At 33.1% G+C, this 15410-nt stretch overlaps 2 protein-coding genes across 2 annotated transcripts in view; both read left to right on the top strand.

Annotated features, from left to right (window-relative positions):
- LOC149791876 (uncharacterized) overlaps nucleotides 1–8438 on the top strand; it is a 59266-nt gene extending 50828 nt beyond the window's left edge. The window contains exons 10-11 of the mRNA XM_089970370.1: nucleotides 3078–3191; nucleotides 7276–8438. Of these exons, the coding sequence (XP_089826496.1) occupies nucleotides 3078–3191; nucleotides 7276–7826 (665 nt within the window). The 3' untranslated portion in view covers nucleotides 7827–8438. The remainder of the gene's footprint in view (nucleotides 1–3077; nucleotides 3192–7275) is intronic.
- Nucleotides 1–15410, top strand: part of LOC149791874 (serine/threonine-protein kinase DCLK3-like) — a 427773-nt gene that overhangs the window by 158983 nt on the left and 253380 nt on the right. The gene's annotated exons all lie outside the window — the stretch shown is intronic.

The raw sequence follows: 15410 nt of genomic DNA on the forward strand, positions 1-15410 counted from the left end.
ATTACATAAATCTCTAATACCAATATTATTCATGTCAAATTATTATTAATTACAAAAATCTCTAATACCAATATTATTCATGTCAAATTATTATTAATTACATAAATCTCTAATACCAATATTATTCATGTCAAATTATTATTAATTACAAAAATCTCTAATACCAATATTACTCATGTCAAATTATTATTAATTACATAAATCTCTAATACCAATATTATTCATGTCAAATTATTATTAATTACATAAATCTCTAATACCAATATTATTCATGTCAAATTATTATTAATTACATAAATCTCTAATACCAATATTACTCATGTCAAATTATTATTAATTACATAAATCTCTAATACCAATATTATTCATGTCAAATTATTATTAATTACATAAATCTCTAATACCAATATTATTCATGTCAAATTATTATTAATTACATAAATCTCTAATACCAATATTATTCATGTCAAATTATTATTAATTACATAAATCTCTAGTACCAATATTGCTCATGTCAAATCATTATTACTTACATAAATCACCAATACTAATATTATCCATTTAAAATTACTGATGCTTACATAAATCTCTAATACTGATTTTACTCATGTCAAATCATTATTACTTACAAAAATCACCATTACTAATATTACCCTTGAAAGACCACCTCTTTTGCCAAAATGTTATGGTCTCTCATAACAGGTCACAATGCTATATACTCAATATATTTATGCACTGAGAATGTTGTCTCTCAAGACAGGTGGTCTCACATAACAGTGGTCTTTCAAGACAGGTTTTACTGTACTAATATTACTCTTGTAAATCACCATTACTAATATTGCTAATGTAAATCACTATTATTAATGTAATATTGCCATTACAAATATATATTACTAATGTAAAGCAGTATTGCTATTTAAAACGACTTTTACTAAGATTACTAATGTAAAATCACTATTGTTAATATTACTGTGTATACTTGATAATAAGTCAACATGAATATAAGTACAAACCTTTCTTGTCTACATTGATCCTCCATTAAGTTCAGGTGTTCTTTGTAAATCAGATTCATCTGTAAGGAACAACTTATCAGTGAATCAGAGTGGCTGCTTGGGAAAATGAACAAACTAAACTGGATTGATGGATAGATAGATTGGACAAATAAAGACAAAATCAGTGTTAAATTACTGAGTTAAATATGTCACAAATAAATTTAACATTTGATTACTCTTTGTGTAATGAAATGTATAATATATATCATTTTCAATCCATTTATATGATGAGTTGTATTATCGATTACATACCGGTATAAAAATGGTAGTCCAGAACAATCCAGTTCTCTGTATCATCTTGAAATATTAGTAATTCCACACATCTTATAAATACACAGTAAAACTATGACATATAAAAAGACATTGCAGTTTAATCCAATTTCTTGTGTACACCGATCAAAACCATTCTGTCATTCTGTTTCTTCATGTGTAAAATACATTTTTAAAACTTATCCACTTTTTACTCAGTATCAAGAGGAAATTTCTGGGCTATATGTGGGTATTGTCTAAGGGGAAGTCTGTGACATGACATAAATCCTGTACACAATGCAGCTGAAACTTTAAATGGTTCATCTTGGTTAGCCTTGGCAGTTGAAAGGGCCTTCAATCTACTTGTGTTTTTCTGTGACCCTATTCTCATTTTGATGCTGTTCCAGAACCCACTCATTCAAACTAAACTAACATTTTACATAAGGGCTTTTTCATTACTCAGATTTTCTTAAGATGCTGGCTGTAACTGGCTATTTCTCGCTCCATTCAGGCCCCTGTTTCTCTGACCAACCAAATTCACATTCTCTGCAACGTTTAAAACTTTCAAGCGTAAATGCTTCATCTTAAGCACTGTGTTGAGTTTGGTAGACGACTGGACTTCAGAAAGTGTCAGGGTACCCAATAACTGACAAAACAATGATGAGAGCTTGGAGTCACTCTGATGACACAGTCTGTAAAATCTCATTAAATGATCACTGCAATAAAATCTCATTAAATGATCACTGCAACTGAATAGGCATGAATTGTACATTGTGATCAAAGGGAGTTTAATATGCTGCCACAATTAGCTGAGTATAGGACTTGATATGGTTTCATATTTGCAGCACAATCAAAGGATTGTCCACCGGGGAAAACAAAGTGATCACTGCTGTTACAAGCTATGGGATTAAAGTCAGAAAATTTGTGGTTCAATCAAAAGATTGTGAAATTGGAAAAGAAAGCAAATTCTGCCTTTACAAAGAAAAGGATTGAAGTTCGATGTATAATTTCTTTTGTATATCATGCTTAAATGATGACACCTACTCTACCCGAATCAAACTTTTATTAAAAACTTGTAAACAACTACAATCAGTAAATTACAATTACTGACATAAAATCCTCTATATACAATATTGATAGCATCCATAAAATGGGCTCAAATTCTTTTTTCTTTTTCATGTAAAATACATAGAATGAAAACTCTACAAGAAACCACTAGAGCATCAAACTCATCATTGGTAGAGTTGCATCCCTTGTATAGAATAGACCTTTGAGAGGAAGTGATATTGTGATGGTTATTTATCAGACACACATACCTGAGTCATGGAAGTATGTACTCTGTTAGTGTCCACTGACAGTGTAACATGTTCTTGCTGAGTGTCAACTTTCACCCAATGAGATAGCAGTTTTCAATGAAGAATCTTTAGAATGAAGTACCGCCAGAGAAATCTTGAATCTTTTAAGTGAATGCACTATGTGCTTTTAATAATTTTATATATTTTACCTTTGTCCTTTTTTAACTGTAGAACTTTCATTTAGTCATTCATGTTTATGTTTATTCAGCAGGCTTTATCATGCTAGAAGTCTTTTTATAATAATTTTTATGACATTTTTAGAACTTTATAGTCATAAGTGGCACGCTAGCCTGCACTGTGCTGATATGTCACTACCACCTTCCTCCTCCTCCTCTTACTACTACTACAGCTACTTGTTTTTCGATTTTCCCAATAATGTAAAGCTTGTAATAAATATAGATATTCTTTTTTTTTATTGCAGAGGTAAAGATGAGATTCCCTGGTGTGACAGTGTTAGATGAGAAAACCCTACTGTGTTGTTGTGGAGTCAAGGTCAAGCTGGGAAGGTTCAGAATGCTGCACAACTACACAAATTGTAAGCCAAGAACACAAAATACATAGATAAATGAAAAATTAAAAATGAAAGGCTTTGAGCAGCATTGTTTGTATATGATCTTTTTACCACAAAAGACATAGAAGTCTGCAGACCCATGAACTTTTATAATTTGACAACAAGAAACTCAACAGGAGGTCATTAAGGTTTACTGTACAGACTTTGTAGTTGAATATTAAGTTGAACTTTTATAATTTGACAACAAGAAACTCAACAGGAGGTCATTAAGGTTTACTGTACAGACTTTGTAGTTGAATATTAAGTTGACAACACTGGATCTGATCACACTTCTGAACCTTCAAAAATATGTTTTCCAAGCCAACAATAATGGTACATGATATTTCATTACATCTTCCTGTAAATTAATCTTAATTATGGTGGAAAAAATTGTCTGCCTTACCGAGATCTTGTTATGGTTAGCAGGTGTGATACTGTGAATTCAGGTATTTGGGGGGGATTTCAGTTTTCATGTTTTTTACATGGATTAGGGAATGGGTCATGTTGTTTTTAAAAAAGAATTATTGTTCATTGGGTCTTAAAGTGTATGGATTGTAGCAATAACAAAATAAAATTGGTACCTCACTGTAACTGATACCCTGCTGTAATTGTTATGCCACAAAAAATGGTTAATTAACCATTTTGGCATTCTTCATGACGTTGTCTGACTACATACAAAACTCTTGTATTGCTTGCATTTACAGTTATTTAGTCGAACACTATGTTTTACACACAAACAGTTCAATATGTACAAGACTGAAAAGAAAACAAAGTTTATCAAGTATTTAACAATTTTGACAATAGCAGCAAAGCTGGTGGAAAGGTGTTAGATATGGCTAGCTATTTTCAAAAAAAGGCAAAGACTATAGCCAGACAAATTGTTAGATTGATTTAGTTTGGTTTGGTACTCTATGGCACATCAGCATCTGAAGATTATTTACTGCAGAGGTAATTGAAGTAAAGTACCTTGCTAAAGGACACCACAGTCATTCACAACAATAATTCTTCTCTGGAGAAGAAATTCACAGAAGGATTATTGTTTGTTTTCAATCAAGTTTGTGGTTTTGAATAAAAAACAAAATACAGATAAACTGGTACCCCACAAATAAAACAAGACATTCACAGTACCCTACATCTAATATATATTTCATAGATTTAATTGTACTGGTTTTTCCTTAATTGGTGATTATAAAATATAGCTGAGTGGACGAAAGTTATGTTAGATATGAGGCATGTCTTTAAGTCCCTGGTTACGGTCTGTTCTATTCCAGCATATTTAATATGCCATCCTGCAAACTCACTTTTCTCACCCTTAGTTTTTCTAAGCATAGGTTCTTAGTGCCATATTCCCAGACTGTTTTGGAAGAATTATGGGGGCTCAAAAAATTGTTTTGTTGCCCAAAGGGGCCCAGTGTACTGAGCCCAAAAAAATCAGTGTCATACAGTTGCAAGAAAGTTATCTTTCACATAAGCCTTAGAAAATTACTGGAAATTCAAATATGATAAAAAAAGAAAATATTATGTTTTCTTTGAAGCATTTAATACACTTACAAACCAAAAATAGTTGGTATACGTAGTATTGACCAATATCACCACCACACACATACGCATACTTGAGTCCCCACTGATATTAATATAACCACACGTGTCAAATACAAATTTGTAAAAATTAGAGTTTCTGTCACTCTTTAAGCTATTAGAGCCTGGATGTTACTGTTGTTCAGACTTCCCATAGGTCTAGTTGAATTTGTATCAACATAGACAATGATCTGTCTGAATCCATTTTGTTGTGAGTGTCAAACAGAAATCATATATTCTGAAATTACTAATGTCAATATGGTGTCTGCAGTGTAAGCGAAAAACAAAATGTATCAAATTATATATAGTTTAAGTTTCCTTTGACCCTTCCCACCTCAAATTCGGACTAAATTTGGACTAATACTTCCCTAATCACAGTATTGTTTAACATTAATTGCACACTGCTCTGGCTACCAGAATAATTGTGTTTTGCATTTTAAATATGGAGTAAAATCAGACTTAAAAAACAAATGTTGCCACTGACCATGAACCTGCCAGTAATTCAAGGATGTGATATTCAATAACGTTGTTCTTCAATAGGCATCTCTATAATTTACCAAACTAAAAATGAATTTGGTCATTCCACTTAGTGTACTTTACCTATGCAGATTAGCCTAATGGCTTCTCCCACAGCCATATTCAGAGGACTTGAGTTTGCATTACCCTAGCTATTCGCAACCAATCGGTGAATCTGCAACATGGTAGTTTCTCATCTCTGATATCTTGCCTTTTGATTGCCCCTATGATATTCAGCCATATAAATTGCCCTTTTGATTGCCTCTATGATATTCAGCCATATAAATTGCCCTTTTGATTCCCTCTATGATATTTAGCCGTATAAATTGCCCTTTTGATTGCCTCTATGATATTCAGCTGTGTAAATTGCCCTTTTGATTGCCTCTATGATATTCAGCCGTATAAATTGCCCTTCTGATTGCCTCTATGATATTCAGCCGTATAAGTTGCACTTTTGATTGCCTCTATGATATTCAGCCATATAAATTGCCCTTTTGATTGCCTCTATGATATTCAGCCATATAAATTGCCCTTTTGATTGCCTCTATGATATTCAGCCATATAAATTGCCCTTTTGCTTTACAAAGGCTTCAAGCAGGACTGTTTATACAGTTTTATCTCCTTCTGATGATAATATGATTTTCCAGGTTAACTACTGGCAATATTTTTGTCTGCTGTATAAGGAAACTGATGGCTAAATTTGTTTACTCAGTATTATTTTACAAGAGTATTTAAGGAATGATAGTATTGCCACGTAAAGTTTAGCTGTAAAGAAAGACAGAAAAACAGAAGAAAAAATAAATACCAAACTTGCCCTCAACATTTAGTCCCAAAGGTTTATGTCATGAAATTATTGATCATGAAATCATGTGAATTCCTAAGTATGTCTGTATGAGCAACTAATTATAAAATATGTTTGCTTTCAAACAAACTTGAGTAAAGAATTATTTTAAATGGTCTTTACATCATTATTGCTAAAACTTGGCAGAGACATTTTCTTTCTGTTTTTGTCTAACTTGCAAATGACAAGACATTCTCTATTTTCCAGTGGCAACAACAGTCACAATGTCAACATTACGATCAAGTGATAAAGTCATTGAAAGTCATATATCTTCTGCATCAGTACGAGTATTTATCTGAAACTTTTGTACAGTATTACTGTCTGCCTAAAGTTTGAACCATGGTGTATTCTGGTTCTGTCTCACCAGCAGGTATGCATGGGTTTGTGTCTTATCTGCTGCTATGCTAAAGTTGTTGGCTTACCTGCAGGTACTCTATGTTTTCTGTTTACCTGCTGGTAGATAAAACCTAGATAATAAGCAAGGAATACAGAAATCCAAGCATACCAGTAGGTATGACAGATTACCAGCAGTAAAGATATGATTCCTAGATTGCCAGCTGGTAATATATCGTTTCTGTTTAACTTACTGGTATGATATGTTTTTTTCTCACTTACTGGCATCCAGGGGTTTCTGTCTCTTACCTGCTTTATACTTATGTTTCTGTCACACTGGATGTTGATCAAAGTTTTCTGTCTCACCTATTGCAATGCAAGTTTCTCTCTTTAACTGGTACTTTAGGGTTTCAGTCTAGCCTGCTGGTAATCAAATGTTTCTGTCTTAATTGATGGTAATCTTTTTTACCTACTTAATCAGACAGCTGCATCATAATAACTTGTCACAGACTGCATTATTCAGAAATATTTTAAGTTTTCAAGATTTACTTTTTCACCGAATTCATTATTTTATGTCATATACATTTCCTGACATATGTCCCCAAACATATTGCCAGCTTTTAAAAATCTGATTAAAAATTCTATCAGGCATTGATGGATATATGTTAAATTTACATACATCAGTGCTTATTTACCAGTATTTTAAAAAAATGTTTAAAACAACCAGCTTTAACTGGACCCCAGAGTAATTATTATACACTGATATGATTGATAATCTGTTTCCTAATTTTCTTTCCATAGACCATTTAACCAGATGTCGCAACCCTCCACCATCACCATCAATGGCTTTCTTTTCAAGTGGATTCAGTGCTTCAGATCTTTTGCAATTAACCCAGAATAGGGAGTCTCTGATTATGTATGACATTGCAGACACCAAAGAGGTGGGTGAGATACAGAAAAAACCTGATGCATTCACAGAAACCAAAGAGGAGGAAACTTCTGATCTGCAGTCCCAGGTGACATCCTGTGAACAATCAGGCACCAGCATCACTGCTAATGACACATCAAGCACACAGAATGTTCAGTCTGTGATACATGGTGTAGAGACTTCAGGCTCAGAGTGTAATACAACTGTAGTCTCAAGTGTAGCCACCAGTTGTAGTGAAAATTTAATCTCAAACAATGCACCTGTTGACACTTCAGTCTCAAATGCTAATAGTGAGAGCAAGGATGATTTGGTTCCAAGTGAGACAGGCGTTTTGAATTTGGTAGTAGAAAACAGAGACAAATGTATTAAAAGCAGAGAAGAAGATCTTCACAGGTCAGTGACTTCAGAGAGTGGTGAGCCATAAGTTTCAGCACATGAAAAAGAAGGAATCAGGAAGAAAAAATGAGATCAGAATGTCTTCTCCAATTATTTTTGATGTTCAGTGCTCAGATGATCATGCTTTGCAACTAATGTCTCACCTACAAAATTTGTAATTGACAGGTCACAGACTGATACCAAAGATTAGTTACAAAAAGTTAAACAAATATTAGATATTTTGTTACCAGTCTACTTTACCAGTGTGTAATAAAATATTAAAAGTGAGCTGCCCCTGGCTAGATGAACATCACTGAGACATGTATAGTTAAGTGTAATAAGTCTGTGAACAGTAGACTAGAATGTGTATTAAGTATATCTTAGGATAATGATTAAAGAAAATAAATCAAAGATTCATCAGAAAAGTGGTTGATTATGATTTTCCATAATCAAATCAAAATCAGTATAGTTTCCTTTTTTCTAAACTGTTTGAGTCTTTGGGACAAAATTTTCCATGAAAACTAGAATATTTTGAATAGTAGCTTCCATTTAATATTGCCTTTTGTTGCTTTGTACAGCAAAAGCACAAACAATGCAGCAAATGGTAAAATGTATCAGTAAACCATTCAGCTTTTACAAGAAGCAAGCAATTTAACCATTATCAAGTATGAACAACTTAACATCGTCCATGAACAATGTTGAAAATATCTTTAACCAATTAAAATTGATGGCTTATTGATTATGTTAAACCAATCTTTGATATTTAAATTTTGACCAATTCCAACATAAGTGGTCACTGTTCATCATGTGAGAAAAGTTTTCAAGATGTTGAGATGGACCTTTTTAATAATAATAATAATAATGAGGACTTTGTATAGGGCCTAATCTTTAGAAGCTCTAAGTGCTTTACAACATTAGACAACACCTATAACATAAAAAAACATATATACCTAATTATATGATTACAAAAAACAAACACCATGAAATCAGAAAACATAAAAATATGCTGAAAATATTAAAGGTAGGAAACATTATTAGATCTTTAAGTTTGTTCTTAAGTCGAAATAAGTGAGTTTTAAGAGCACTCTTGAATGGGATCACTGTCGTTGTGTCTAAGTTCAGCTTACGCTCTCCTTCTCATTGTTCCAACTATTAAAGCTAAGTCATATGGACAATGTTCTTTTGCATATCAGGGCCCAACTATATGGAATGAATTGCCCACTGAACTTAGAGAAAGGGATGATATGATCTCATTTACGATTGCTCTTAAAACTCACGGATTTTGACTACAAGAACAGACTTACAGACTTGATGTTTACTTCCTTAACTGTTGTCAGCATGTTTTTTGTTTTTGTAAACGCATGGTTCTGTTGTAGTTCAGTTGATAATAATAATAATAATAATAACAATAATAATGTGGACTTAGTACCACACTTAATCTATAGAAGCTCTAAGTTCTTTACAATTATAGATACATAAAATCATATAAACCACACGATTACAAAAACAACACCATTGCCAGATTTTTTTAACCCATTTTTCTATTAGGAAAAATACATCAGTATCATGAATCATTGATAAAGTTAAATATTTATATCTGCCTTTCTGATCAGACTTCAAGGTTGATGATTTAAGAGGAATTCAAGCTGAGTTTTCCAAAATAATGGTCAAGTTTTCAAATTGCTGTAAAGGAAATTGTAAAAGGGAGATAACTGGAAAATTTTCTTCCTGTTGTACATAGGGAGGCTTTGAAACATTCCTTATTTTGCTGCCATTTACATTTAAGTAACGATGAATGTAGTCCCAGGTTCTTATGTGTAGTGTACATTGTAGTATGGAGTGCCAAGGAGATATTCTTTAATACAATTAATGAGGGTCCATCTTAGCATAAATGGGTTGACTGGCGAGCATAACATGATGCAATCATGTTCAAAACAATAGGCATTTGTAGTAGTGGAGCAAAATGACTGAGAAAAAGTCTAATAGTTCTCTTTTCCAAAACAAGTAAAAATAGAAACACATTCCAACAAAACAGCCAATGCATGATAAAATCACTAATGTAGATGAATATTATCAAGAAATACATAATGAAACATGGCACAAAAACCTGCATCAAGAATGTTAAATGAAGATTTGCTATAGTGGTTAAGTCAAACAGTATGCATTAATAAACTTAGGTGGTGATGAAAAATAGTTGCCAGTTTGCTTCATTGAACAGAGATATATTTTGGTCCACCTTTTTATTTTTAAGCATGTGATTTTAACCTTACATCTTCAAAAAGAACTGCAATTTCATACTTTTCTGGAAAATCTTTGAATTGGTAGGGATCAACCAATATCATATTTTTAAATTCATATTAAACCTTTCATTTTAAACATTTTGACATGAACTTTTTAAATGTAATGTGTCAAAAACAATATTATGTTTTATTTATCTAGATACAGATATGCTAGCACCACACAACATCCCCCTGACATCTTGCCTTTCAATCTGACCTCCTGATACTTCCACCATGCATTTTAGTTTGCAAACTCTGGCACAAAATTTGACTTAAGACAAAATTTTACAAATTATGATTTTATTTAATTTGTAGTTAGTCCTGTATTAAAATTATGCTGATGTAAACTCCAAAAATTTCTAACTTGGTGGCAATCTTGAAAAAATATGGCTACTTCTGATGAATGGGTGGTTGTATTGACATGACTTTTCATGAAAACACTGAAATAGCAGGTTCAAAATGAAAATGGTGCTGATCTGACTTCCAACATGCAACCACAGTGGCCATCTAAAAAAAAATCTTCCTTTCATTCCTGTTGCTACTTCCACTACATTGATTTCTATCTATAATGGCCTGTGAGCATAACATAAGTATAAAATGGATGTTTTTTTTCAAACCATTTATGTATATGAATTACCTTGAATGATATCAATTATGAATTAAACCAAACTTAGCATGTGGGTATATCTTGAAAGTACCTGAGATGAGTTGAATGATCTTCTGTCCATGATAGCAGACCCAAATTAAAAGGCTATGACAAATTCTTTTGTACTACACTTGTAAACAAGTTAACTCTGATATATAGAAAATATTTGGTATTTTGTCATTTCTTAGAGTATAAATGATTTCATTACTTTTCTTTTAAAAATGATAAATGTAGAGAAGAAATGGATGTCTTATGAATTCCCATCTATTTGGCTATCGAAGCTGTAGTCCCTTTGAGAGACTGGTCTTGATAGTTGATGTAAAACCTTTCAATTTCTAAGTTACAAATTTCTTTGATGTTCAGTTTGTTATCATGTTTCTTAGTCTCATTTTTTCCTTTTGTCATAGACCCACTGGACCCAAAAGAAACCAATCATTTTTCTCTTGTGTCATAGACCCACTAGACCCAAAGAAACAAATCATTTTTTTATTGTGTAAGAGACCCACTAGACCCAAAGAAACAGATCATTTTTCTCTTCTGTCATAGACCCACTGGACCCAAAATAAACCAATCATTTTTTCCCTCTTTTGTCAGAGACCCACTAGACCCAAAGAAACAAATCATTTTTCTCTTGTGTCAGAGACCTAGATCCAAAAGAAACCAATCATTTTTCTCTGATATCAGAGAACAACTCGAGGCAAAAGAAACAATTTTTTTTTCTTTTGTGAGAAACCTACTTGAGCCAAAAGAAACTAATCATTTTTACACACTGAAACCAAATAAGCCTTTCCTTTCCTTGTATTTCTTATTTTATATACTTGAATTTTACATGCATTTAATTATTAGGTGCTTTTGAGATTACAAATATGAATATACATGTAGTTGACTTGTATAAATGTATAAGCAAAGAATGATATTTTGGCACATCCCAGAACTCAAATTTTGATCAATTATCCAAAAATGCCAACCATTCTGATTTTAGCAGAATCATTCCTATTTTTAATTCAAATTACACCATTATGATCACTGCCATTAAGTTCAGATTTTCTTGTCAAATAATATGCAGGTGAACCACAAATGAAATCTAGATCACTGAAAAGCTTGCTATGGCTGTTGGTAATTCATCCATGAAAGTGTATCTATGCACTTACTTGACAAAAGCAACTGAATAATGACCAGTCAAAAATCACATTCATTATTGTGCTATGATTCACCTGGAGAAAGTTCAAGAAAAGATGTACAAGGAGGCTGATAAGCATTATACACCTCAATGAAACAGTAATTCAAGATGGGATCAACATCGGATGAATACAGTGCTTCTGCAGTCCATTATCACTGGACTTGAGCATGGCACACAGTGGGAAAGAAGACTAGGAAGCATGTTACAACCAGAAATCATGAATTAGTTAAATGCTTCAAATAAATTATTTTTTTAATTCAGATTCACATTTTTAAATGTTCGCATTCTTGTGTGATGTGACAGTGGTTGGCATCTCTGGTAAGCTTGAAGAACTGAAATTATGGGTTGATTGCCAAAATACTACATGCCTCTTTGTGTATAGTGTGGTAAAAAAATATGTTAGCTAAAGTTCCGATATATGCCATTCTGAATGCTGGTACTTAACATGTATTTTTTAACTCACTGAATCATTAGGTATGCATGTGGTATTCATGTGAACCAATCAGCATACCCTTTCCCTCTTGACATGAACTCACCTGTGCTGATAAACAAGAGTCCAAATTATCATCTTTTATTACCTGTATTTTCGCCCTTTTGGTGATGTGCATTTGTATCATTTGTACAGGAACTATTTAAAAGTTTGTGAAATGTTCTGAAGTGGAGGATTACGTTTACAGCTAACTGTATGGACACCCTTTTTATGGAGATGGTAGGGAGTGGGAGGGAGGGTTCAAATTAGAATCTCTTTATATATATAAAAAATTACAATAATTTTGTATTTCTCTACATAAAATTGAGTTTACATATCTAGAAAATACCTTGGAGATACATATCTACATACTTTTGTGTGCCATGAAAGCTTTTGTAAATGTAAATGCTTATGTTAATTATATTCTGATAACTGTCTATCAGTGAAATAGTTTAGTTTTTTCTAGACTTTGCAGAGACCAATTTTGCTTGTATTTGCTGACTGATAAGCAGTTCTTTTGCCCATAATAGGAAGAGGGCAGTGGCCGCTTTAGGAAAAAGTGGCTATAATGTCGTTTTCATCGTGGTCTCTGGTCAGTTCTTCTTGAGCATCTGCATTTATCCACAGTATACACAATGCTGTGACATCAGTCTTGTTCAATAAGAGCATATCTTAAAATAAAAAACATGAAATAAAAAACATGATCAGAGGATGTTAAGATTTTTATTATTATGTGTGATTTGTATTTTTAAAGTAGCTTTAACAATTTTTCAGTCATATCACTTCAGTGTCTGAAGTGTGGCAGTTTATAGTGATGTCTAGCACTGGAGTATCGTGCCACAGACATGTTGCATGATGTCTCACACAGTCACATTATTCTAACACAAGGCTGACCAGTCATAAACTAACCTCTTAATGCTGAGTGCCTAGCGAGGCAGCTGTGGGTACCATTTGTATAAGTCTTTGGCATGACTCATCTGATATGGGGTTCGAACCCGCAACCTCCCGCATCTGAGGTGGATGCTCTTGCCACTAGGCCAATGGAGCAGTCCAATATATCTCTAATGAAGAGGCAAAATATGCGTAGAAAAGGAAGATTGTCTATGTATGCAGATGTCACGACAATGAACAATTTGCACCATGTCAAATTCTTGAACAGCCCTTCCTAAATCACGAGAAAAATAGGCAAGTTATAAAAGATTCTGTATTTTTACTATTTAATCTATGTATATTGTTAACCTCTACATAGGAATAGGTATACAATCAATTTTGTACCAATACACAGTTTGTTTGTTTTGTTCAGATGAAGATATGTTGAGATAAACATATAACAAAATATGACATTGAGACAGTTTAGAAATCAGGGCAAGAGTTTTTTTTCAAGCTATTTGAGGGTCAGGATTTGTTTTTTAAACATCAGAACCCTAAGAAAAGTAAATGGTCAGTCTTGTACATTATTTTCTGTTTAACACCATTATGATGGTCATGATAATAATGATGATAATTGTTATGTTGTTGATACATTGTTGTTGATATGGTAATGATGATATGTTGTTTTGATTAATGATTTGATGATGATGATGGTACAAAATAGAGGAGAGACAGAGACTAAGAAAGCACTAGATTGTTTCTGTTGTCGGTGGTGGTGATTGTACCTGAGTAGATACTTGTTCCTTGTTGCTTTTAGCTGTGCTATGCTGCACTCTGCCATATTGATTGTTAACTTGTACCTCTAGTGGATACACAGATGTAACACGATGATGTCACAGTACCTTTTCCAAAAACAACATAAAACACCTGGTTGTCCACAGCAACACATGGCAGATGGTTTCATCATAAAGTAAATGTTTATATGAGCTAATCTAGCTTAGGCTTAAAGAATAACAAGATTGCTTGCATGCATTACCACATGAGGCAATATTAACAAATCAATTTAGGACCTCAACACACAACAGAAAATAGCACACACTCTGACCTGCTGTAGCATAATGTACAGCAGGTAAGACTACAGATAGGCATCATATGTATATATATATATATATATATATATATATATATATATATATATATATATATAACTGTTAAGATCTAACAGTTTCTGCATGATTGAAAGTTGATTTAAAACCATATGCCGAATGAGCTATGACATGGACCGATGTCTCTCATGCTGCATCATTGTCCATAATGCATCTGTCAACAGTTGCTATTTTATACTTCTCCACAAAACAATTGACTAGTTTTTACCAGATTTGGCCAAGAGCATCCTGATATGAAAGGCTTTCAATTTTGTCCAAAACTGCTCAACAGAAAATTTGACAGAAAAAATTCTTGAAGGGTTTCACCTTTGTATAAATGATAACTGATCCAACATCAATAAGAAGAGAAGAATCCTGAAGTGACTTCTTAATAGCCACTCAGCAGAATTTCTCCAAAAATTCTAAAAGCATCCTGTCTTGAAATGCTTTCAGTTTTATACAAATACTGATATTTCTGCAATTACCCCCAAAAACAACTGTTTAAAAACTACTCAACAGAACTTTACCTAATTTAACAGTGAAAATCTTGGCATCAAAAGCTTTACATTTTTTAAAATCAAAATGCCAATCCACCATCATATATGGCCACCATTACTAAAACACAACATATTTTGCCAAATTTGATATTATGCATCCTAGCAAATGGGCTTTGATTACTTATAAAAATGCTGATCTGTCATCATAAAATAGTAGTTTTTACTGTAAACATAAAACCCTTTGAAAAAACTTCTCAGAAACAACATAATTTGACCAACATCAACAGAAAACTTCCTGGTATAATATAGTTATTGGACAAAGGATCCTGATATGCCATCAAATATAATGATGAAGATGGGGCCCCGAGTGGCCGAGTGGTCTAAAGCACTCACCATTCCGGATCACTGCCATCTCACCTCTGTCTGCGTGGGTTCAAGTCCAAGGCTTGGCTAGCGTGGGTATGTGGGAAAGCCTGCCAGTAGCTTCTTGTGGGTCGGTGGTTCTTCCCTGGGTTTTCCAGGGTTCTTCCTCCACCAGTTATACTGG

The sequence above is a fragment of the Sinohyriopsis cumingii genome, chromosome 9, assembly GCF_028554795.1.
Source record: "Sinohyriopsis cumingii isolate HCF-2022 chromosome 9, ASM2855479v2, whole genome shotgun sequence".
NCBI lineage: Eukaryota > Metazoa > Mollusca > Bivalvia > Unionida > Unionidae > Sinohyriopsis > Sinohyriopsis cumingii.